This window comes from Zonotrichia leucophrys, chromosome 21 (assembly GCF_028769735.1).
Source record: "Zonotrichia leucophrys gambelii isolate GWCS_2022_RI chromosome 21, RI_Zleu_2.0, whole genome shotgun sequence".
Classification (NCBI taxonomy): Eukaryota; Metazoa; Chordata; class Aves; order Passeriformes; family Passerellidae; genus Zonotrichia; species Zonotrichia leucophrys.
In genome coordinates this window covers 5955031-5976752 of record NC_088190.1, presented here as the reverse complement: position 1 = coordinate 5976752, position 21722 = coordinate 5955031, and the positions used below count along the sequence as shown (strand labels likewise).

General features: G+C 56.5%; 2 protein-coding genes across 6 annotated transcripts in view; both read left to right on the top strand.

The window, feature by feature from the left end:
- FBXO42 (F-box protein 42) overlaps positions 1-16702 on the top strand; it is a 75421-nt gene extending 58719 nt beyond the window's left edge. For both annotated transcript variants that reach the window (XM_064730715.1, XM_064730716.1), the window contains exons 5-10: positions 9833-9986; positions 10902-11012; positions 11267-11363; positions 12502-12558; positions 13583-13699; positions 13814-16702. In XM_064730715.1, the coding sequence (XP_064586785.1) occupies positions 9833-9986; positions 10902-11012; positions 11267-11363; positions 12502-12558; positions 13583-13699; positions 13814-14890 (1613 nt within the window). In that variant the 3' untranslated portion in view covers positions 14891-16702. The remainder of the gene's footprint in view (positions 1-9832; positions 9987-10901; positions 11013-11266; positions 11364-12501; positions 12559-13582; positions 13700-13813) is intronic.
- A 1072-nt stretch (positions 16703-17774) lies between these two features.
- CPLANE2 (ciliogenesis and planar polarity effector complex subunit 2) lies at positions 17775-21068 on the top strand. Of its 4 annotated transcripts, none has more exons than XM_064730644.1 (6): positions 17775-17795; positions 18534-18648; positions 18719-18871; positions 19172-19296; positions 19410-19549; positions 20778-21068. In XM_064730644.1, exons 2-6 carry the CDS (start codon positions 18546-18548, stop codon positions 20983-20985), a joined length of 729 nt encoding a protein of 242 aa, XP_064586714.1. In that variant the 5' UTR covers positions 17775-17795; positions 18534-18545; the 3' UTR covers positions 20986-21068. The 4 variants fall into 4 exon arrangements, with proteins under 4 accessions (XP_064586714.1, XP_064586713.1, XP_064586711.1 ...); XM_064730643.1 differs by having other exon boundaries at positions 17780-17795; positions 18511-18648; XM_064730641.1 differs by lacking the exon at positions 17775-17795 and having other exon boundaries at positions 18270-18648.
- Positions 21069-21722: the final 654 nt, after the last annotated feature.

Below are 21722 nucleotides of genomic sequence, written 5' to 3'. Positions count from 1 at the left end.
CTCTGACTGCATCCAAAAGGATTGTGGATTCCCAGTCCCAAAAAATGTCCAAGGCCAGGCTGGACAGGGCTTCGAGCAACCTGATCCAGTGGAAGGTGTCCCTGCCTATGGCAGGGGGTGGAATGGGACGAGCTTTAAGGTCCCTTCCATCCCAAATCGTCCTGTGGTTCTCTGGCTGTGCCTACAGGGTGCTCTTTAGAGGATAGTTGAGGTTTGGAGCCCCGTGGTAGCTGTAACCTCACCAAATTACACAGCAGCCATTTCCTGGAACACCAGTCATTTTGGGATTCTCCGAGGCTGGGGCGCCTCCCTCGCGCTGCAGGAAACAAATCAGGAGCAAAAAGTGCGGAGCTCAGCAGGGCTGGACACGGCCCCATGTCCCATCCTGACCTCCCCCTGCCCTGCAGGAGCCCCCTCCTGGGGCTGGGGAGCCCAAGCCCAGTTCCCAGCTCCAGGAACAGGAGCTGCAGGAGCTGCTCAGCCCTTCTGGGAGCGCTGAGCTCTGCAGTTGCTCAGGGGCCGATCTGGGGAGGCGTCAGGCTGTGAAATCACCAGGGGAGTCTGCGGGGCAGCGTCACTGCAGGGGGAACAAAACCAGCAGCGTGGAAGCAGGGCGAGGTGGATGCTGGGGATTCCACCCACGGAGAGAGGGAACAGAGGCTTTTGCAAGAGCAGCTCCCGTGCGAGGCAAAATCTGCCTTTCCCAAAGGATGGCTGCCCTTCCCAAATCCACCTTTCCCAAAGGACGGCTGCCTTTCCCAAATCTGCCTTTCCCAAATCCTCCTTTCCCAAAGGATGGCTGCCTTTCCCAAATCTGCTTTCCCAAAGGACAATGGCCTTTCCCAAAGGACTGCTGCCTTTCCCAAATCCTCCTTTCCCAAAGGATCGTTGCCTTTCCCAAATCTGCTTTCCCATAGGAAGGTTTCCTTTCCCAAATCCACCTTTCCCAAAGGACAGTTGCCTTTCCCAAGTCCTCCTTTCCCAAAGGACAATGGCCTTTCCCAAATCTGCCTTTCCTAAAGGAAGGTTTCCTTTCCCAAATCCGCCATTCCCAAAGGACTGCTGCCTTTCCCAAAGGACAGTTGCCTTTCCCAAATCCTCCTTTCCCAAAGGATGGTTGCCTTTCCCAAATCTGCCTTTCCCAAATCCTCCTTTCCCAAAGGACGGCTGCCCTTCCCAAATCCTCCTTTACCAAAGGACAGCTGCCCTTCCCAAATCCTCCTTTCCCAAAGGAACGTTGCCTTTCCCAAATCCTCCTTTCCCAAAGGACAGTTGCCTTTCCCAAATCCTCCTTTCCCAAAGGACAATGGCCTTTCCCAAAGGACAATGGCCTTTCCCAAATCTGCCTTTCCTAAAGGAAGGTTTCCTTTCCCAAATCCACCTTTCCCAAAGGACAGCTGCCTTTCCCAAATCCTCCTTTCCCAAATCCGCCTCTCCCAAAGGACGGTTGCCTTTCCCAAATCCTCCTTTCCGAAAGGACAATGGCCTTTGCCAAATCTGCCTTTCCCAAATCTGTCTTTCCCCAATCTGCCTTTCCCAAAGGACAGTTGCCTTTCCCAAATCCTCCTTTCCCAAAGGAACGTTGCCTTTCCCAAATCCTCCTTTCCCAAAGGATGGTTGCCTTTCCCAAAGGATGATTGCCTTTCCCAAATCCTCCTTTCCAAAAGGACACTTGCCTTTCCCAAATCTGCCTTTCCCAAATTGCTTTTCCTAAAGGAGGTTTCCTTTCCCAAATCACACTTTTCCAAAGGGACATGGCTTTCCCAAATCTGCCTTTCCCAAAAGACGATTGCCTTTCCCAAATCCTCCTTTCCCAAAGGACAATGGCCTTTCCCAAATCTGCTTTCCCAAAGGAAGGTTGCCTTTCCCAAAAGACAATGGCCTTTCCCAAATCTGCCTTTCCCAAATCCTCCTTTCCCAAAGGACAGTTGCCTTTCCCAAATCCTCCTTTCCCAAATTTGCCTTTCCCAAAGGATGGTTGCCTTTCCCAAATCCTCCTTTCCCAAAGGATGGTTGCTGAGGGTGACCTCACCCCTCGGAGCTCCCAGCACCTCGGGGCACTGCTGCCAGGGAGAGGGCCAGGGTGTATCCCAGTAAAGCCTCTCCCGCAGTGCAGCTGCAGGAATTGCGGCAGGAATTGCGGCGATCCCGTCCGGGGCTGTTGGGAGATAAGAGCCGAGCCCGCGGCGTTCTGGCGCGGTTATCTCGCCATTGTTTGCTCAATGCTGCATGAGGACATTTTTGCCAGGCATTAGCACAGAGTGACTCAGTAAATCCAGTTGCACGGGGTTCAGAGGGCACTGCCTCTCCTTGTTCATGGATTTATCAGAGCGGCAGCACCTCGGAGTGCCGGGGTTAAAAAAATACCCACGGGCACCTTGCAACAGCGTGGGGGTGACTGATCCTCCCCGGGGCCTCTGCCTGCACCTCCCAGAGATTGCGAGAAACCAAACTTGGCTTCCACAACGGGGTTTGACTGGGCTTGTACCACAGTCCCGAGTCTCTGCAGGGTGGGAATCCCACACTGGCAATTCTGTCTGCGTGTCAGCATCAGGGGGTCGCTGATCTGCCCCCCAAAAATTGCAGATAAACTCAGGATATTCCCCCAGTTCCTTCCCAAGAGGTTGCAGATAAACTCAGGATATTCCCTCAGTTCCTTCCCAAGAGGTTATTTGTGTCTGCAGAGGTTTTGTCTCTGTGCTGAGGAGGCAAATCCTGCAGAGATTTGTTTGGTTTTTCCTTAAGACTCCTGCAAGGCTGAATTCCTGTCTGCTTCCCAGCATGGAATTTGGGGTTTTTCTGGAAGGGAACACTAAATTGCCTGTGGTTTTGGTAAGAGAAGATGATACTTCTGTGGCTTTTAGAGGCTCTAAGGTTTAGGCAGGCCTGGTCAGAACTAGTCTAGAACATGTTTGTAATCCCAGTGCTCTGTTTTAGACATTTTGGGATTAAAAACAGGTGAATGTCAAATGCTGGATCAGAGGCAGCTGAGCAGAGTGCTCAGTGTTGGGTTTGACTTTGGGAATGAGTGGGTGTGCAGCAGGGATGTCTGCTCTTCCCATGGGAGTGCTCCTTTGGCATCTCCCAGATCCAGTGCTCGTGCTGGGCTTGCTGGGATGCTCATTCTCTTCTGGCCTCTGGACTGCTGCTCACCAGCTTGTCCTCTTCCCTTTGGGAAACCTGGCAGGGAATCTGCTGACTGCTGTGGAAAAAACCCTGCTGGCCTGGGAAGCAGAGGGATTCTTTGTTTTTTCCTTCTCTGGTTTTGCTTCTGGTTGAAGGGGAAAGATTTGGGGATTTCACACTGTCACACAAGTTTGGGATGGAGCTCTGTGGGATGGGATGTAGTCAGGGGTGGATGAGGGTTCCAGGCTGGAAACTACGATTTGAAAAACCAGGTACAGCCAGACTAAAAAGCAGCCCCTGGATGTGGCTGTGCTGCTGCCAGAGCATGGAAACACAAAACTCATGGTGGGCAGGGCTGGATCCAGTTTGGGACAACTCAGAGTGCAAAACAAACGGGCACCACCATCCTGCCTTGGGTAGAAGTGTCCAAGGCCAGGCTGGACAGGGCTGGGAGCGCTCTGGAATAGTGAAAGGTGTCCCTGCCCATGGGATGAGCTTTAAGGTCCCTTCCAACCCAAACCATTCCAGAATTCCTGTGAAAGGACGGCCCTGAGCCCTCCCCAGGGATGGTTCCCTGTACCTCTGGAGTGCAGATTGCAGGTGGCTGTTGAACCTGGGAGCTTGAATTCCTTTGCACCTTGAACTCCACGGGGTGCTGGAGCAGCTCCCTTTAATTTGCCAGCTTTGACGTGGGACACATGGCTTTGGTTATCCAGGTGTTCCATGGAAACCCAATCAGCCACAATGTCAGCTCCCTGCAGGATCCACCAGATCCAGCAAAAACAGCTCCTGGCTGCAGCTCCCATCCCACCCTTCTCCAGAATTAAAGCTCCTCAGTACCAATCCCCTTGGCACAACTCTTCCATGTGTTCCCTGCCCCCTGGGTCAGTGCAGATCTGCTCCAGCCCCTCCTGTGGAACATTCCCCAAACCCCATCCATGGAGCTGAGCCCATCCTTCCACCTGGGCAGTCCCAGCTGATAACCACGGGGTGAGCATTGCTGTTCCCCACTCCAGCTGGGTTTTGGAGTCTCTCAGGGCTGTCCTTTCCAGAGGTACAGGGCTGGTCTGGCACTCTGTGTCCCACGTGCCCTTCAAGCCAGGCTTTTCCTTTGTTCCCGTTAATCTCCGCGTGTGCGGCTCCGGTGGCTTTAGAGGGCTGGATAACTGGGCTTGAAAAACTGCTTATAAGGACAGATCCAACACAGATAAAACACCCAGAGCTCGTGTCGGGAGCAATCAGAGGCTGGCATTTCTTTTCCAAACATCTCTGGAAGCCAGAGATCTTTGGTTGGTTGGTTTTTTGGCTTTGCGAGCCAGGAAAATCCATCAGCTGGGAAAAAAATAGCTCAGCCCAGCTTTTAGCTCCTCATCCCAGCCGAAAGAACAGCGTCAGCTGTGCAGGGATGGAGCCTGCTGTGCTTGGAGTGAGCTGTGCTGCACCCTCAGCCTGCTCCAGCCTTTTTCCCCAGCAAGGATAACCTGGATGTTGGGCTGGATGGTGTTGTGGAGGGATAACCTGGATGGTGTTGTGGAGGGATAACCTGGATGATGTTATGGAGGGATAACCTGGATTTTGGGCTGGCTGGTGTTATGGAGGGATAATCTGGATGGTGTTATGGAGGGATAACCTGGATGGTGTTATGGAGGGATAACCTGGATGTTGGGCTGGGTGGTGTTAGGGAAGGATAACCTGGATATTGGGCTGGATGGTGTTATGGAGGAATAACCTGGATGATGTTATGGAGGAATAACCTGGATGTTGGGCTGGGTGGTGTTAGGGAAGGATAATCTGGATGGTGTTATGGAAGGATAACCTGGATGTTGGGCTGGATGGTGTTATGGAGGGATAACCTGGATGGTGTTATGGAGGGATAACCTGGATTTTGGGCTGGATGGTGATGTGGAGGGATAATCCGAATGGTGTTATGGGCTGATCACCTGGGTGATGTTATGGAGGGATAATCTGGATGTTGGGCTGGATGGTGATGTGGAGGGATAACCTGGATGTTGGGTTGGGTAATGTTATGGAGGGATAACCTGGATGGTGTTGTGGAGGGATAACCTGGATGTTGGTCTGGATAGTGTTATGGAAGGATAACCTGGATGGTGTTAGGGGCTGATAACCTGGATGGTGTTATGGAGGAATAACCTGGGTGATGTTATGGAGGAATAACCTGGATTTTGGGCTGGGTGAGGTTATGGAAGGATAACTTGGATGTTGGGCTGGATGGTGTTATGGAGGGATAACCTGGATGGTGTTATGGAGGGATAACCTGGATGGTGTTATGGAGGAATAACCTGGATTTTGGGCTGGGTGGTGTTATGGAAGGATAACTTGGATGTTGGGCTGGATGGTGATGTGGAGGGATAATCCGAATGGTGTTAGGGGCTGATAACCTGGATGGTGTTATGGAGGGATAACGTGGATGTTGGGTTGGGTAATGTTGTGGAGGGATAACCTGGATGGTGTTGTGGAGGGATAACCTGGATTTTGGGCTGGATGGTGTTGTGGAGGGATAACCTGGGTTTTGTTATGGAAGGAAAACCTGGATTTTGGCCTGGGTGGTGTTACTGGGCTGGGGAGCTCAGGATGGCAGCAGTTCCCCACTGTGACCGGTGGGACCCAGTGCAGTTCAATAATGAAGTTCTGATGGCTCCTCAGCCCGTGTGCTATCCCAGAGAGGATCCCCTGTGTTCCTGGGAGCCTTTGAAGGGCCGCTCCCACCTCCCACATCCTCAGAGGGCTGGACTTTGAGCAGGTCCTCGGTCCCTTTGATGTCCCTCTGGCCGGGCTGCTCCGCATGCCTGAGGCCTGAGCTCACGGAGCTGCGCCGCCTTCCCCTTCCAGCAGCTCCCTCGGGATGTTCCTGCCCTTCCTGAGGACCCAGCAGCTCTCCCCTGCTTTAGGGATAAACAGCATTCATTCTCCAGATTTCCACACATTCCTGCTCCAGCACAAGATCCTGGAGATGCTTGTGGTGCATCTCATTTGTGGAGAGCATCCACAGATACCCCAGTTTTGCTGTTGGAAGAGGCTTTGAGAGGCCCAGCACTTCTTTGACTTGTAAAATGCAGAGTTTTCCTTCATTGCAGAATGAAACTCAGCTCATTTACATCCGTACAATGTCCAATAACAGCAAAGCTTCCTGAAAAACCAGGGCTGGCCTCTGCCCTGGGCTGTTTGCACGGCACTGACTCACTTGGGAATTGTCTCCTTGGCTCAGGCCGGGGTTGACCTTCAGGTTACAGCAGTGGGAGGGTGACTTTCCTCACTCACTGCTCCATCCCAGACCTTTCTGAGCAAGGTGCCAATGTTTTTCCATCCTGGAATGACTCTTGCTGCCCCTTTTGGTTTAAAAATAACCCAATTTAACCCCAGCACCTTGTGGCATCCCTGGCGATATCACCCGGCTGGGATTCACAAGTTCTGGTACAAATGTTTTATTGTGGTGCCAGGCTTAGGAGAAAAACTTTCTGCACTGCCAGGGAATTATTTAGGCTGGAAACCTGCTGGTGTGGGTTAATGAATTGCACACATGGAATGAGCCAGGAAAGCTGGAATTCAGGAACAAGGAGTACAAATGTGACCCTCACTGACATCTCGTCCTCACAGAGACCTTGCTACAGCTCTGGCCATGCATTACCTTGCATTAAATGCTTCTGCAGAGCTTTATTCCCAGTTTTCCCTCATCTCCATGAGGCTGAGGGCAGCAGAACTCTCTGTCCCTGGGGAAGGGCTCAGGGACACCGTGGCCATCTCTGCATCAGGCCAGGGCTGCTTTGGGCTCTTCCCTCCCAGCACCTGGAACCCATCGCGACAGAATTGCTTCCCTCAGCTGCAACATCCTAAAATAGCTGCTCCGGTTTCTTTTAAAAATAGTCTGTTCTGGGTGTCATTCCCTGCTAAAATTGTGCCTCTGAGTCCTGCTGGGACAGGGGAGGGGACGGGGGCCAGGTGGGAGCATCGGCTGCTTCGGAGAGGGGGCCACGTGTGAGCCGTGCCCTTGAGCTGCTCTGTTGGTGGGCTCAGAGCTGTGGGGCTGGGCTGGGGATGCCAGGATGGACTGCCAGGGGTGGCTGTGGAGCTGGAGCAGTGCTGGAGATGCCAGGATGAGCTGTCAGGGTGGCTGTGGAGATGGAGCAGCTGGATGAACTGCCAGGATGGCTGTGGAGGTGAGCAGTGCTGGCTGGGATGCCAGGATGGACTGCCAGGGGTGGCTGTGGAGCTGGAGCAGTGCTGGGGATGCCAGGATGGACTGCCAGGGATGGCTGTGGAGCTGGAGCAGTGCTGGGGATGCCAGGATGGACTGCCAGGGGTGGCTGTGGAGCTGGAGCAGTGCTGGGATGGGAATGAACTGCCAGGGGTGGCTGTGGAGCTGGAGCAGTGCTGGGGATGGGGATGAACTACAAGGGTGGCTGTGGAGATGGAGCAGTGCTGGGCTGGGATGCAGGAATGGACTGCCAGGGGTGGCTGTGGAGCTGGAGCAGTGCTGAGGATGAACTGCCAGGGTGGCTGTGGAGCTGGAGCAGTGCTGGGATGGGGATGAACTGCCAGGATGAGCTTCCAGGGATGGCTGTGGAGGTGGAGCAGTGCTGGGGATGAACTGGAAGGGGTGGCTGTGGAGCTGGAGCAGTGCTGGGATGGGGATGAACTGGAAGGGGAGGCTGTGGAGCTGGAGCAGTGCTGGGCTGGGGATGAGCTGCCAGGGGAGGCTGTGGAGCTGGAGCAGTGCTGGGGATACCAGGATGACTTCCAGGAGTGGCTGTGGAGATGGAGCAGTGCTGGCTGGGATGGACTCCAAGAGTGGCTGTGGAGCTGGAGCAGTGCTGGGATGGGGATGAACTGGAAGGGGAGGCTGTGGAGCTGGAGCAGTGCTGGAGATGCCAGGATGAGCTGCCAGGGGTGGCTGTGGAGATGGAGCAGTGATGGGATGGGAATGAAGGATGAACTGCCAGGGGAGGCTGTGGAGCTGGAGCAGTGCTGAGGATGGGGATGAACTGCCAGGGGTGGCTGTGGAGCTGGAGCAGTGCTGGGGTGGGGATGGACTGCCAGGGGTGGCTGTGGAGCTGGAGCAGTGCTGGGATGGGGATGAACTACAAGGGGTGGCTGTGGAGCTGGAGCAGTGCTGGGATGGACTGCCAGGGGTGGCTGTGGAGCTGGAGCAGTGCTGGGATGGGGATGAACTACAAGGGATGGCTGTGGAGCTGGAGCAGTGCTGGGGTGGGTGGGATGGACTGCAAAGGATGGCTGTGGAGATGGAGCAGTGCTGGGAATGAACTACAAGGGGAAGGTGTGGAGCTGGAGCAGTGCTGGGATGGGGATGGACTGCCAGGAGTGGCTGTGGAGCTGGAGCAGTGCTGGGATGAACTGCCAGGGGTGGCTGTGGAGCTGGAGCAGTGCTGGGATGGGAATGAACTGCCAGGGGTGGCTGTGGAGCTGGAGCAATGTGCCAGGTGCTGGTGGCCACCATGGGAAGGAGATGCCCAGAGTCAGGCCCTGCAGAGGTTTTAGCTGTTCTGGGAAGCAGCTCAGCACCTCACACATCAGCAGGGTGCTGACACAGACACAGCAGCTCTGGCTCCAGGGCCAGGCAGGGACTGGGCTTTTGCAGTGTCTGATTTCCCAACATAAATTCAAAGGAATCGAATCCTTTGATAGTTGCTCTTGCCAACAGGTTTCTTGCACTGAGGCTGCTCCTGCTCTGAGCGGGTTAAGAACCATAAAATCCCAGAGTGGTTTGGGTTGGGAGGAGCTTAAAGCTCCTCTCATTCCACCCTCCTTCCAGGGACAGGGACATCTTCCACAGGAATCACAGAATCCCAGAATGGCTTGGGTTGGAAGGGACCTTAAAGCTCATCCCATTCCACCCCCTGCCATGGGCAGGGACACCTTCAGGTTGCTCCAAGTCCCATCCAGCCTGGCCTTAGACACTTCCAGGGATGGGGCAGCTGCAGCTTCTCAGGGATTTGGTGGCCAGGGGCAGCAGTAGGTGAGAGGTGAGCTCAGGAAAGCCCTCAGGGATCCATGGAACCATCTGAGCACAGCAAATCCCAACAGCACCGAGCCCAAGAGATCACCTTGTCCTTGTGCAGATCCTGCTCAGGAGGCCCCTGGTCCCTGCAGAGCCCTTTGAACCTCAAACAGGCCCCACAAAAAGGTTTTCCACGATTTTTAGAGCAGCACTGCATCCTGCAGACTGGAGGAATTAATTCATTCACAGTTCAGGGCTTCCTCTCAAACCCGGGGTTCAGTGGGTGCTGCCACTTGTGAGCACCCACACATCTGCACGAGCCACTCGGGGTGCCTTGGAGTTGTCTCCCTTCTCCCTCCCTCCTCAGGGAGAGACTTAGGAGGTATTTGGAGGTAATTATTGCTTTTATTCGGCGCTAAAGCAATAATTTGGAGGGATCGCTGGAAACCCGGCAATTTCCTGCCAGTGAGTGACAGATGTTTTGCTGTGTTTGAGATGTGCTTTCAGGCTCCTACTAATTACCATGACACAAATTGGCAGGAGTTTTCTTCCCAGGCTCCCAGCTCTAATTTTGCCTTTTTTTCTTTTTTTTTTTTTTTTTTCCTTTTCTGTTATTTTCATTTTTTTTTCAGAAAGGTGGAGTCTCCACATTGTGACACTGAAGAAATGATGCAGAGTTAGGGGCTTGTGTTCAAACATGGTTTTTCCTAACTTCTCCTCCCTCCCTGCCAGGTTCCTACCCCTCTCCCAAGGCTGGGGCCACGCTGGTGGTCTACAAGGACTTGCTGGTGCTTTTTGGGGGCTGGACCAGGCCGAGCCCTTACCCCCTGCACCAGCCCGAGAGGTTCTTCGATGAGATCCACACGTACTCCCCCTCCAAAAACTGGTAAGAGCAGGCTTTGATCCTGGAGAAATGGCTCTGGAATGCAGCTGGAGGAATGCCTGGGAAGCTGTGCGTGGTCCTGGTTTCCCAGGTGTGTCTCTAATGCTCTTTCTGAAACACAAGAAAAGCCACACAAGCACAGCAGAGCTGAGGACAGGGTGCTGCCAAGCAGCTCGTGGGTGCTGTTGCTTCCATATGGTTCTGGACTTGTACCTAAATATTCCAGGCTTCCTGAGCATCCCCATCCAGGTGGGAAGCCTGGGTGTTTTATGTGCCTTATCACTTTGGCTGGGAGCACTGAGGTGTTACTGAGATAAGCCTGAAGTGCTGGAGGTCTTGTTTTCAGTGATGATCCAAAAGTCAGCTCCCTCGGGGAAGTGTGATAAATCAGATTTCTCCATCATTTCAACCTCTGCCTTTACAGCTCCGGGACTGGAGCATCCAGCAGTGTCCATGGAGCTGGCAGGAATTTTCCTTTTCCCTTTAAACACTGTTTGGCTGATTTTAGACTCAGCTTTCTCGCTGATGGTGTGTGTGAGAAGGAGAATGCTGTATCAAAGAGAAGGTTCCTGCTCCTCTTGTGCTGAGAACTTTTCATCCTCCAAAGTATCAATTATCCAGAGCACTTTGGGCAGTGTCATTACAACTCTGTAATTAAGATTTCCAATTCTCTTGGAAAGAATTTGAGGCAAACTTAATTGGAAGGGGAGATGTTCCCAAGTTGGCCATGAGACTTGGTCATGCCTTAAAAATGTTTAGCACATTGGGATTTCTAATTAGTTGAGTTGCTATTTGGATATTTGGAGGTTTTCCCTGTGGTTTTCCTCCATTACATGTTCTTGAGGACTTTGCAGGCCTTTGGGATTTTTTGTTTGGCATTTCCTTCACTGGGGCATGTGTTCCTGCCTCTGTTCCCAGGTGGAACTGCATCATGACCACCCACGGCCCCCCTCCCATGGCAGGACACTCCTCCTGTGTCATCGAGGACAAAATGATCGTTTTTGGGGGCTCCCTTGGATCCCGACAGATGTAAGTTTGGGGGCAGGGTGGCTGACAATAACCCATGTGAGCCACGAGGGGGTTGGGATGGTCTTGGGGTCACCCTTGAGGAATTTTCTGCAGGATTCTGGGGTCTGCCTGCTGTCTTAGCACACCCTTCACCTCTCGCAGCAAATCCCAAGCACCAACCTACAAAAATCCCAATTCTGCCATAAAACCCAGCCCTGATCCTGAGTTCCACTTCCCTGGTTGTGTCCTCAGCCCGTGTTGTCTCATCCCTGCAGGAGCAACGACGTGTGGGTGCTGGATCTGGAGCAGTGGGCCTGGTCCAAGCCCAGCATCTCAGGGCCCAGCCCTCACCCGCGCGGGGGCCAGTCCCAGGTGAGCTGAGCCAGAGGGAAGCAGGCACAGCCTGGCTCCCCCTCCACAGCTTCATCCATCCATCCATCCATTCATCCATCCATCCATCCATCCATCCATCCATCCATCCATCCATCCATCCATCCATCCATCCATCCATCCATCCATTCATCCATCCATCCATTCATTCATCCATTCATCCATTCATTCATTCATTCATTCATTCATTCATTCCCTCCCAGGTTATCTGTGGGGCCCTTGCCCGCCAGGCCCTCTCCCCCAGTGATTCAGAGCTGTAATGAAAACATCCCTGCTTTACCCCACTCGTGCCCTGTGGCACCTCAGATCAGTGGAGAGGCAGCACAGCCTGGTTTGGCTCCAGGCCCTCGTGACTGCTCCTCTCTCCTGATCCCAGGATTGCTCCTGCTCCAGCAGCACCTGCTGGGCAGGGAGCTCATGGCTGTGGCTGTCACCTGGCCTGAGGCAGCTGTCCCCATCTGGGATGCTCAGTGATCCCCAGAGAGGGGCTGGTCCCAGCAGGGCTCGTGCTGGAATGTTCCTTCCATGCCCTGGGAATGGAGCCCATGGGGATCCATTCATGGGGATCAGTGGAGAGGCAGCACAGCCTGGTTGCCCAGCCCTTCGACTGCTCCCTCCTCTGACAGCATTGCTCCTGCCAAGCACAGCTCCAGAAGCAACTGGTGGGCAGGGGCTCATGGCTGCACCTGGCCTGAGGCAGCTGTCCCCATCTGGGATGCTCAGTGATCCCCAGAGAGTGGCTGGTCCCAGCAGGGCTTGGATGGCTCGTGCTGGAATGTTCCTTCCATGCCCTGGGAATGGAGCCCACAGGGATCCCTCACCCAGCAGCAGCACTGATCGGACACTGCTGCCACACCTGCCCTCCCAAACAATCCTTCCACCCTCCCCTCCTTTGCACAGGGGTGTCGGGGCCCTGGAGCCTTGGGAAGGGTGATGGCTCTCCTTGGAGAGAGGAACTGGTGTGGGACAAGGGGTGGGATGAGCCCTGCATCCCGCTCTGTCCTCATCCTGGACACACAGACCCCAGCAACGCCCATGCAGTGAGAACCTGCCTGTGTCTGCCCTTGGAGGCCTGGCCAAAAATCCTTCCCGGGCTGAAACTCTCTTTTGTCCCCTGCAGATCGTGATAGACAACGAGACCATTTTGATCCTGGGAGGCTGCGGGGGTCCCAATGCAGTGAGTACCTGGGGAGCAGGGACATCACCATCCCCCTGGCACCTGGGGCTGCATTTGGGATGGGGGGACTCTGCACGTTGGTGGCATTTTATTCCTCAAGTCTGGGCACCCACCTGGTTGATTTTCCAGAGAAGCTGTTTAGCTGCTGTTGGAGCTGCTTTAATTAATAAAAATCACCCCAGGCGCTCTCTGAGCAGCTCCCTGGGTTCACTGAGGCTCGTCAGGATGAGCCCTGACTTTGTACAGGGATAGCAGATGGCAATGAAGGGATTTATCCATGGCCATAGTGGGATGTAGTCACTCATGGGTGATTAACTCTGGGTCAGCATCTTCTGTCTGCAGCAGCAAAGCACCGCTCCCACCATGGCCCTGATGGGCTGAGCCCAGCAGCAAACTGGGCTAAAACTCAGCCTGGGCTCCTGAATCTCAGCCTGGGCTCCTGAATCTCAGCTTGGTATCCTGAATCTCAGCCTGGGCTTCTAAAATTCAGTCAGGGCTCCTGAATCTCAGCCTGGGCTTCTAAAACTCAGCCAGGGCTCCTGATCTCAGCCTGGGCTCTAAAACTCAGCCTGGGCTCCTGAATCTCAGCCTGGGCTCCTAAATCTCAGCCTGGGCTCCTGAATCTCAGCCTGGGCTCCTGAATCTCAGCCTGGGCTCCTAAAACTCAGTCAGGGCTCCTGAATCTCAGCTTGGTATCCTGAATCTCAGCCTGGGCTTCTAAAACTCAGTCAGGGCTCCTGAATCTCAGCCTGGGCTCCTGAATCTCAGCCTGGGCTCCTAAAACTCAGTCAGGGCTCCTGAATCTCAGCCTGGGCTCCTAAAACTCAGCCAGGGCTCCTAAAACTCAGCCTGGGCTCCTAAAACTCAGCCAGGGCTCCTAAATCTCAGCCTGGGCTTCTGAATCTCAGCCTGGGCTCCTAAAACTCAGTCAGGGCTCCTAAAACTCAGTCAGGGCTTCTGAATCTCAGCCTGGGCTCCTGAATGCCAGCCCAGACTCCTGAATGTGTGACCCTTCCCTCCCCAGCTGTTCAAAGACGCCTGGTTGCTGCACATGCAGGCCAACCCCTGGACGTGGCAGCCGCTCAAGGTGGAGAACGAGGACCACGGAGCCCCGGAGCTGTGGTGCCATCCTGCCTGCAGGGTACGGACACAGGGCTCCCTGCTCCCTCACACCTACCCCTGCCCAAAATGCTCTGTAACCTCTTCTCCCCAGCACCCAGGCTCCTCCTGACGTCTGTTCCCTGCTCTCCCTCAGGTGGGGCAGTGCGTCGTGGTCTTCAGCCAAGCTCCCAGCGGGAGAGCCCCGCTGAGCCCCAGCCTCAACTCCCGCCCGTCCCCGATCAGCGCCACGCCGCCCGCCCTGGTGCCCGAGACGCGGGAATTCCGCTCCCAGTCCCCCGTCAGGAACACGGACGAGGCTCCCTGCGTCAACGGCCGCTGGGGCACCCTGCGGCCCCGCAGGCAGACGCCATCGGGCTCGCGGGAGGGCAGCCTGTCCCCGGCCAGAGGGGACAGTTCCCCGGTGCTCAACGGCGGCACGGTGTCACCCGGAGCGGCGCCGCCCGGCGGGGCCTCCCTGGACAGCCCCGTGCAGGCCCTGTCCCCCAGCACCCCCTCAGCCGCCGAGGGGTTCGACCTCAAGGTGGGCCCGGCCCTGGCGCCGCGCCGGGGCTCGCTGCCGGAGCAGAGGGATCTGCGGCTGGCCTCCGTGGAGCTGGGCTGGGAGCAGAAGCCCACGTCCCTCCTGTGCCAGCTGGACGGCGCGGAGGGCAGGACAGCGGGCCCGCGGAACCCCCCGGAGCACACCAACGGCATCCACACCCCGCCCCACGCCGCCCTGCCCGGGGCCGTGTCCCCCGGCGCGCTCCGCCGCAGCCTCGAGGCCGTCAAAGCCCTCTCCTCCAAAGCCGCCTCGGCCTCGGCCGCGCTCAGCCCTCCCCTGGCCTCGTCCCCGGGCTCCCCGGGCGCCGAGCCGGGCTCCGCGCGGCCCAGCAGCACCCAGGGCGAGGGGCACTCGCTGCCCCCCATCGCCCGGCGCCTCGGGCACCACCCGCCGCAGTCGCTGAACGTGGGCAAGCCGCTGTACCAGAGCATGAACTGCAAGCCCATGCAGATGTACGTGCTGGACATTAAGGACACCAAGGAGCAGGGACGAGTCAAGTGGAAAGTGTTCAACAGCAGCTCCGTGGTGGGGCCGCCCGAGACCAGTTTACACACGGTGGTGCAAGGCCGAGGGGAGCTGATCATATTCGGTGGCCTGATGGACAAGAAACAAAACGTCAAATATTACCCCAAAACAAATGCCTTGTACTTTGTGCGAGCAAAGAGATAATGCGGCCGCCGCCCGTCCTTCCATCCCTGCGGCTCCTCCTCCTTCCCCAGCCCCTTCCCGACACGCAGGCGTTCAAACTGTGAATTAGGGAGCAGGAAACCAATAAAAGTCCAAGCAAACGCTCCAGCACTGCCCCGGCAGTTCCCAGTAAGACCCCAGTCGTGTTTACAGGCGGGGAAGGACCCGAGGATTCGGGGAGAGCAGCCAGGGAATTCCTCTGCTGCAGCCAGGATCCTCCTGGGTTTATTCTCTTCAGTGTTTGTGAGTCTCGGTCTCTCCGAAATTCCTCGTGGGTTGTGAGTAGAAGTGGTTTTATAGGAATAACCTAAATTGCAGCAGGCAGGAGGCTGTTAGCTTGATTAATTCCATGCTCAGCTCCGTCAGGAAAACAGCAATATCCCTCTGGGAACCTCCCAGTGCGGCCAACCTTTGCTCAACACAAACACGATGCCTTTTTATTTTGCCTCTCACCTGCCGCTCTCGTCTCTGTCCTCCAGGCAGGACCAAAAGAAGGAGGAAAGGACATTTTTTTTGTGTCAAAATGCCAAAAATCTTGATTGTTAGCATCCCTCCTCTCCCTGCCCTGCTGGATCAGGCTTGGGGATCAGCCCTGATCCCCTCTGACCAGCAGAAATACTCCGAAAATCCTGTTATTCCCCCAAAATGGAGACATTTGGCTGCCAATTCCCTTCTAGACTTTAAGGTTTCATTTCATTGAACGGCCCAAACCCGTTCAAGGCCGAAGCAGCCCCTTGGAGCCCGGGAGCAGGGTGGGCTTTCCAGGGAAAAGGACAGATCCTGGTAAATGTGAGGGCAGCCTCGATGCAGTAACTTCACCTCATCTTTGCACGTGCCTCCTTCCGCAAAGATTAAATCCAAATCCGAAGGGATTGAACCTGTGCGTCCTTCTGGGACAAGCCCTCCTTCCCTGTCCCCTCCAAGGGGGGGAAACGGGGCAGATTCTGCCAGGTTTTGGTCAACAACCTCCAGCACCCTCAAACCAGGGAGCCCTCCCCAAGCCGGCAGTGCCATGACGTGGTCCCTTCTTCCCGAATTTTTTCTTCTCCATCCCCACTGAGCTTTCTGCCGGTCGGAGCCTTAAATCCCATCCCAGCCGCGTGGGGACGGGGAGGGATTTGCTTCACCCGCGGCGTTTCCACCTCTGTAAATAAACCCCTCATCAAATCCCACCTCTCCCATTCATCCCAGAACGATTTGGGAAAGCAAAATTCAATTTTTCCCCCCCCCCGTCAAAAAATCCCCAGACCTCAGGAGCACCTCGGGTGAGCTGTGGAATTTTGGAATTTTCCTTCTCCACGCGATGGCCGCGGGGAAGGCGGTCGAGGCTTCGCCATCGATCCCCACGTCCCCTTTGCATGTTTTTTGCCATCCATCCCCAAAAAAAAGAGTCAAAGCCGGGGATGGATGGCGCCTTGATGTCCTTCTCCCTGCAGAGCATCCCTCCAGGGCTGCTCTCCCACCTTCCATCCTGCCCCGCTCCCGGGGTTCCCCTCCCGGGGTTCCCCGTTAGGAGATGCATGTTCTGTGCCCTTCCTTCCGAGAGATTCACCCCAAATTTGGGTCCCTGTCCCCGAGTGCCACGGGAGCTGCTGGTGCTGTGAGCGAGGTGTCCCCCCACCCACCGCCACTCAGGTGTCCCCCCCGTCACTCCCGGGCCGAGAGCAGCAATGGGAAGCGATTCCGGTGATATTTAAAATCTTGTGTACATTTTGGGGGGGGTTCATGGGGGTCCCTCCCCCCCCCCCTTCCCAACGAATTTTTAGTGGTTTAACAAATAAAAAGGAAAAGAAACGGATGGTTGGTGCTTTTGGGGAGAGGTGGGAGTGATTTGGAGGGGGAGTTCTTGCTGTGCTGCCGTAAGTTTGGGGGTGAAAGGGGGGATTTGGGGTCTTTGTCTAAGAGAAGGGAAATATTTGTACAGGGGATGTTGGAGGAGTGGAGGGAGGCAAAGGGGGACACAGAATTTGGGACACTGAAGTTTCTTGGAGCTAGAAATTGGGGATGGGGACCCCAAAGCCTGTTGGGTTGGAAACTGGGGATCCCAAAGCCTGTTGGAGCTGGGAATTCAGGGATCCCAAACCCTGTTTGAGATGGAAGTTTAGGATGGGACCCCAAAACCTGCTAGGGCTGGGAACTGGGGAACCGATCTCCTGCCTGTGCTGGAAATTGTGGATCCCAGGTCGTGCCAGGGTTGGGAATTAGGGACAGGGACACAAAGGCTGTCAGCACTGGGAATGGGGAACTGGAACTGGAATTCCCAGTTTCCAAACCCTGTTAGGGATGGAAACTGGGAATGGGGATCCCAAAACTGCTGGAGATGGTAACCGGGGATGTCAAAGCCTCCCAGCTCTGGAAAATGGGACCCCAAAGCGAGTTGGGGCTGGAAATTGGTGATAAGGACCCCAAATCCTGCCAGTGCTGGGAACTGGGAATCCCATAGCCTGTTGGAGATAGGAAATGGAGATGGGGATCCTAGAGCCTGCTGGGGCTGGAAACTGGGACCCCAAGACCTGCTGGAGCCCAAAGCATTCCAGTGTCAGTGATTAGGGATGAGGGAGAGATCCAAAGCCTGGAAACACTGGCAGTTGGGAACCCCAAATCCCAGCAGTGCTGGCAACTGGGGATGGGGACCCCCAAATCATTGCAGTGTCAGTAACTTGGGATAGAGACCCCCAAATCATTCTGGTGTCAGTAACTTGGGATGGGGACCCCCAAATCATTCCGGTGTCAGTAAGTGGGGATGGGGAGCCCCCAAAATCCGCAGGGCCGGGGTCACTCCACGTGTGCCCCCAACTCACCGCGCACGCGCAGCTGTGCCTGGGCGTGGTCTCCGTAGCGCCCCGCCTATTTTCGTGACGTCACAACGAGGCGGAAGCTGCCTCAGGTGAGCGGCGGCGCCGCGTCTTAAAGGGCCCGCACGGGAAAATTGGTGTGGGATACAAGGCATGGGGGGAATTTGGGGGGCAGCGGGGAGGGGAAAGTGGCTGGGTCCCCTCCTCCTAAATGCTGTGGGGGCACGGGAGCAGCTGGGGGCAGCACAGACCCCGCGGCGGTGGCAGGAACCCCTCGGGGGAGTGCAGGGACCCCGTGTGGGGCTGTGAGGGACACCCTGGGAGGATGGAGGGACACTGAGGGGGACAGGGATCCCGTGTGGGGTGTGAGGGACACCCTGTGAAGATGGAGGGACACTGAGGGGGGCAAGGACCCCGTGTGGGGTGTGAGGGACACCCTGTGAGGATGGAGGGACACTGAGGGGGCAGGGATCCCGTAGTGGTGTGAGGGACACCTGTGAGCATGGAGGACACTGAGGGGTGAGGCCAAGTGGGCCGTAGGGACCTAGGGATGGAGGTATGGGGTCAGGGACCCCAGAGTGGGGTCAGGGACCCCATGGGAGGGCACAGACCCCATGGAAGGGGCGCAGGCACCTCACAGAGGAGTGTCAGGGACCCCATGGGTAGTTTTGGGGAGGATGCTGGGACACGGGGGGTTTTTTAGGGACCCGATGGAGGATTTAGGGGCCCTGGGAAGGGTGCCTGGACCTTGGGGTGGGGTCAGAAGGAGCCCCCAAAGCTGCACATGCAGTGACCCCATGGGGGAAGGGGGGCTCTTCGCCGTCCCCCAGGTTTGGGGGCCCATGGCAGAGCAGGACTGGGCGCTGGAGCCGGGCTGGCTCCTGTCCCCCGCCGGCCGCCCCTACCTGGACTCCATCGTGCACAAGAACCAGCGGAGAGTGTTCGGTGCGTGCCCCCCCTGCGCCCCCCAGCCGGGCTCTGAGCCCCCCCAGCCTGACCCCGAGCCCCTCCCCAGGTCTGCTGGAGCGCCCGGCGCTGCCGCCCGCGCTGGCGGTGCCCACGGTCACCTACAAACTCTTCCTGGCGGGCAGGAGCGGCGTCGGCAAGACAGCGCTGGTGGCCTGGCTGGGAGGGACCCCCGCGCCCCCCGCCCACCACGAGACCCTGGGTACGGCCTGGGGGGACCCGGGGGTGACAGTCCCGCAGGCATCGAGGCCACAACGAGACCCTGGGGAGGGGGCGAGGGTGACAGCCCCGCTGTCCCCGCAGGGATTGAGGCCACAATGAGACCCTGGGGAGGGGGCGAGGGTGACAGCCCCGCTGTCCCCGCAGGGATTGAGGCCACAATGAGACCCTGGGGAGGGGCCGAGGGTGACAGTCCCGCTGTCCCCGCAGGCATCGAGGCCACCCGAGACCCTGTGTATAACCCAGGGGTGTCCCGGGGGTGACAGTCCCGCTGTCCCCGCAGGCATCGAGGCCACCACGCTGTTCTGGCCGGCCAAGCCCCGCGGCAGCGGCCGCCCCGTCCTGTTCCAGCTGCACCTCTGGGACTGCGGGGACGGAGCGCTCAAGAAGTTCGAGCACCTGCTGCCCGTGAGCGGGGGACGCATTTTGGGGCTGGGGACGCATTTTGGGGCTGGGGACGCATTTTGGGGCGGGGGACACCGCCGGGACCCCGCGGTGAGCGGTGTCCCCGTGCCCTGCAGGCCTGTAAGGAGGAGGCGGACGCCGCCCTGTTCCTGTTCTCCTTCACGGACCGCGCGTCCTTCGAGGAGCTGCCGGCGCTCATGGGCCGCGTGCTGGGCCCCGGGGACCGCCACCTCGTCAGGGTGGTCGTGGGCACCAAGTATCCTTTTGGGGAGTCCCCAAAGGTCACCCCATGGCGGGGGGATTGCACCCCTGGGGCTCTCAGTGCTTGGTATGGGCAGGGCCTGAGAACAGCACACCAGTGGATTCCTGACTCTTGCTGATTTTCACGGGGTTTGGGGGTTTTTTAGGTGTTCCTTGACCCCTCTTGCCCCAAAATGGGTTTGCACCCCCAGATTTCTCAGCATTTGGTATTTCGGCAGGCTGACAATGTGCACAAAAGGTTACACCAATGGGTTCACAGCTCCTGCTTGTTTTTAGGGGGTTTTGCCACCCTAAAGGAGATTTTTGGGGTGTTAGTGTCTCCCTTAACCCTATACCCCCCCCCAGTCAGGCTTGTACCCCCAGATTTCAAACCACTCAATAGTGAGAACGTGCAACTCTCATTACACCGATGGGCTCTCAACTCCCATTGATTTTTAGGGGGTTTGGAGGGGTTTTTTTTGGTCACAACTGCCAGTATTTTCAGGGGGTTTTGGGGGGATTTTCTGGGTCTCCCTTGACCCTGCATCCCCCCCAGTCAGGTTTGCACCCCAATATTTCTCAGCACTTGTTATCTCAGCAACCTACAACACTTCATTGCACCAATGGATTCACAATCCCCATTTCTCTTTAGGTGGTTTTGGGGGGGGATTTTTCAGGGTATTGGTGTCTCCTTGACCCCGTATCCCCCTCACATTCAGCTTTGCACCCCCAGATTCCAAACCACTCAATACTGAGACCGTGCAACTCTCATTACACCGATGGGCTCTCAACTCTCATAGATATTTTAGCGGGTTTGGAGGGGTTTCTTTGGGTCACAGCTGCCAGTATTTTCAGGGGGTTTTGGGGGGATTTTCTGGGTCTCCCCTTGACCCTGTGCCCCCCCCAGTCAGCTTTGCACCCCCAGATCCCAAACCACTCAATACTGAGAACGTGCAACTCTCATTACACTGATGGGCTCTCAACTCCCATAGATATTTTAGGGGGTTTGGAGGGGTTTCATTGGGTCACAACCCCCACTTATTTATTTTCCCTTGACCCTGCATCCCCCCCCAGTCAGGTTTGAACCCCCAGATCTCAAACCACTCAGTCCCTGGGCAGGCAGAGAACTCTCCCACCTGGTTACACCGATGAGTTCAACACTCCCCATGAACCTCAGGTGTTTCTCGGGGGATTTTCCGGGGCGTTGCTGTTTCCCTTGACCCTGTGTCCCCTCCCCACCCCAGATTTGACCTGGTCCCGCACACGGCCGTGACCGAGGGGGACGTTCAGGCCTTCGAGGGCTCGCAGGGACTGCGGGTGCTGCGGGCCGGGGGCGCCGCGGGGCTGGCCCGGGTCGGCCCCGTCCTGGACGCCCTGGTGGAGGAGCTCTGGCGGCGCGACCAAGTGACCGCCGGGGTCAGCCCCGGGGACACGGGGGACACCCCCACCTGAACCCCCTCTTGGGGTGGGAGGGGTAAAAAGGTGGGGTTTTTTGTTAAAATCAATGATTTTCTAAGAAAAATATCATAAGTGGCCTGACTTGTCTGATTCGGGAGGGGTGGGGGGTTTGGGGGGATTTGGGGTGCTGGGGTAATGAAGATTTGGGGGTACTGGGGGATATAGGATCATCAAGAGGTGAGTGCTGCAGGATTTGGGGTGCAGAAGGTCCTAGGGGATTTGAATTTCACTGGGATAATGGAATGGGGGTGCTGCACGATTTGGGGTGCTGGGGTAATGAAGATTTGGGGGTACTGGGGGATATGGGATCATCAAGAGGTGGGTGCTGCAGGATTTGGGGCGCTGCAGGTGCTGGGGAATTTGGGGTTCAGTGGGATCATGGAATGAGGGTGCTTGCAGGATTTGGGGTGCTGGGGGATGTGGGGTTCAGTGGGATCCTGGGGATGGGGGTGCTGCGCGATTTGGGGTGCTGGGGTAATGAAGATTTGGGGGTACTGGGGACGTGGGGTGCAATGGGATCATCAAGAGGTGGGTGCTGCAGGATTTGGGGTGCTGCAGATCCTGGGGAATTTGAATTTCAATGGGATCATGGAATGGGGGTGCTGCACGATTTGGGGTGCTGGGGTAATGAAGATTTGGGGGTACTGGGGGATATGGGATCATCAAGAGGTGAGTGCTGCAGGATTTGGGGCGCTGCAGGTGCTGGGGAATTTGGGGTTCAGTGGGATCAT

Excerpts from the sequence above, each read along its gene's own strand:
- CPLANE2 (XM_064730641.1), top strand. The coding sequence starts at position 18,318 with ATGGAAGGGGCGCAGGCACCTCACAGAGGAGTGTCAGGGACCCCATGG. Across the intron at positions 18,649-18,718 it reads GAACCAGCGGAGAGTGTTCG|GTCTGCTGGAGCGCCCGGCG; the intron begins GTGCGTGCCCCC and ends GCCCCTCCCCAG. Across the intron at positions 18,872-19,171 it reads CGCCCACCACGAGACCCTGG|GCATCGAGGCCACCACGCTG; the intron begins GTACGGCCTGGG and ends CTGTCCCCGCAG.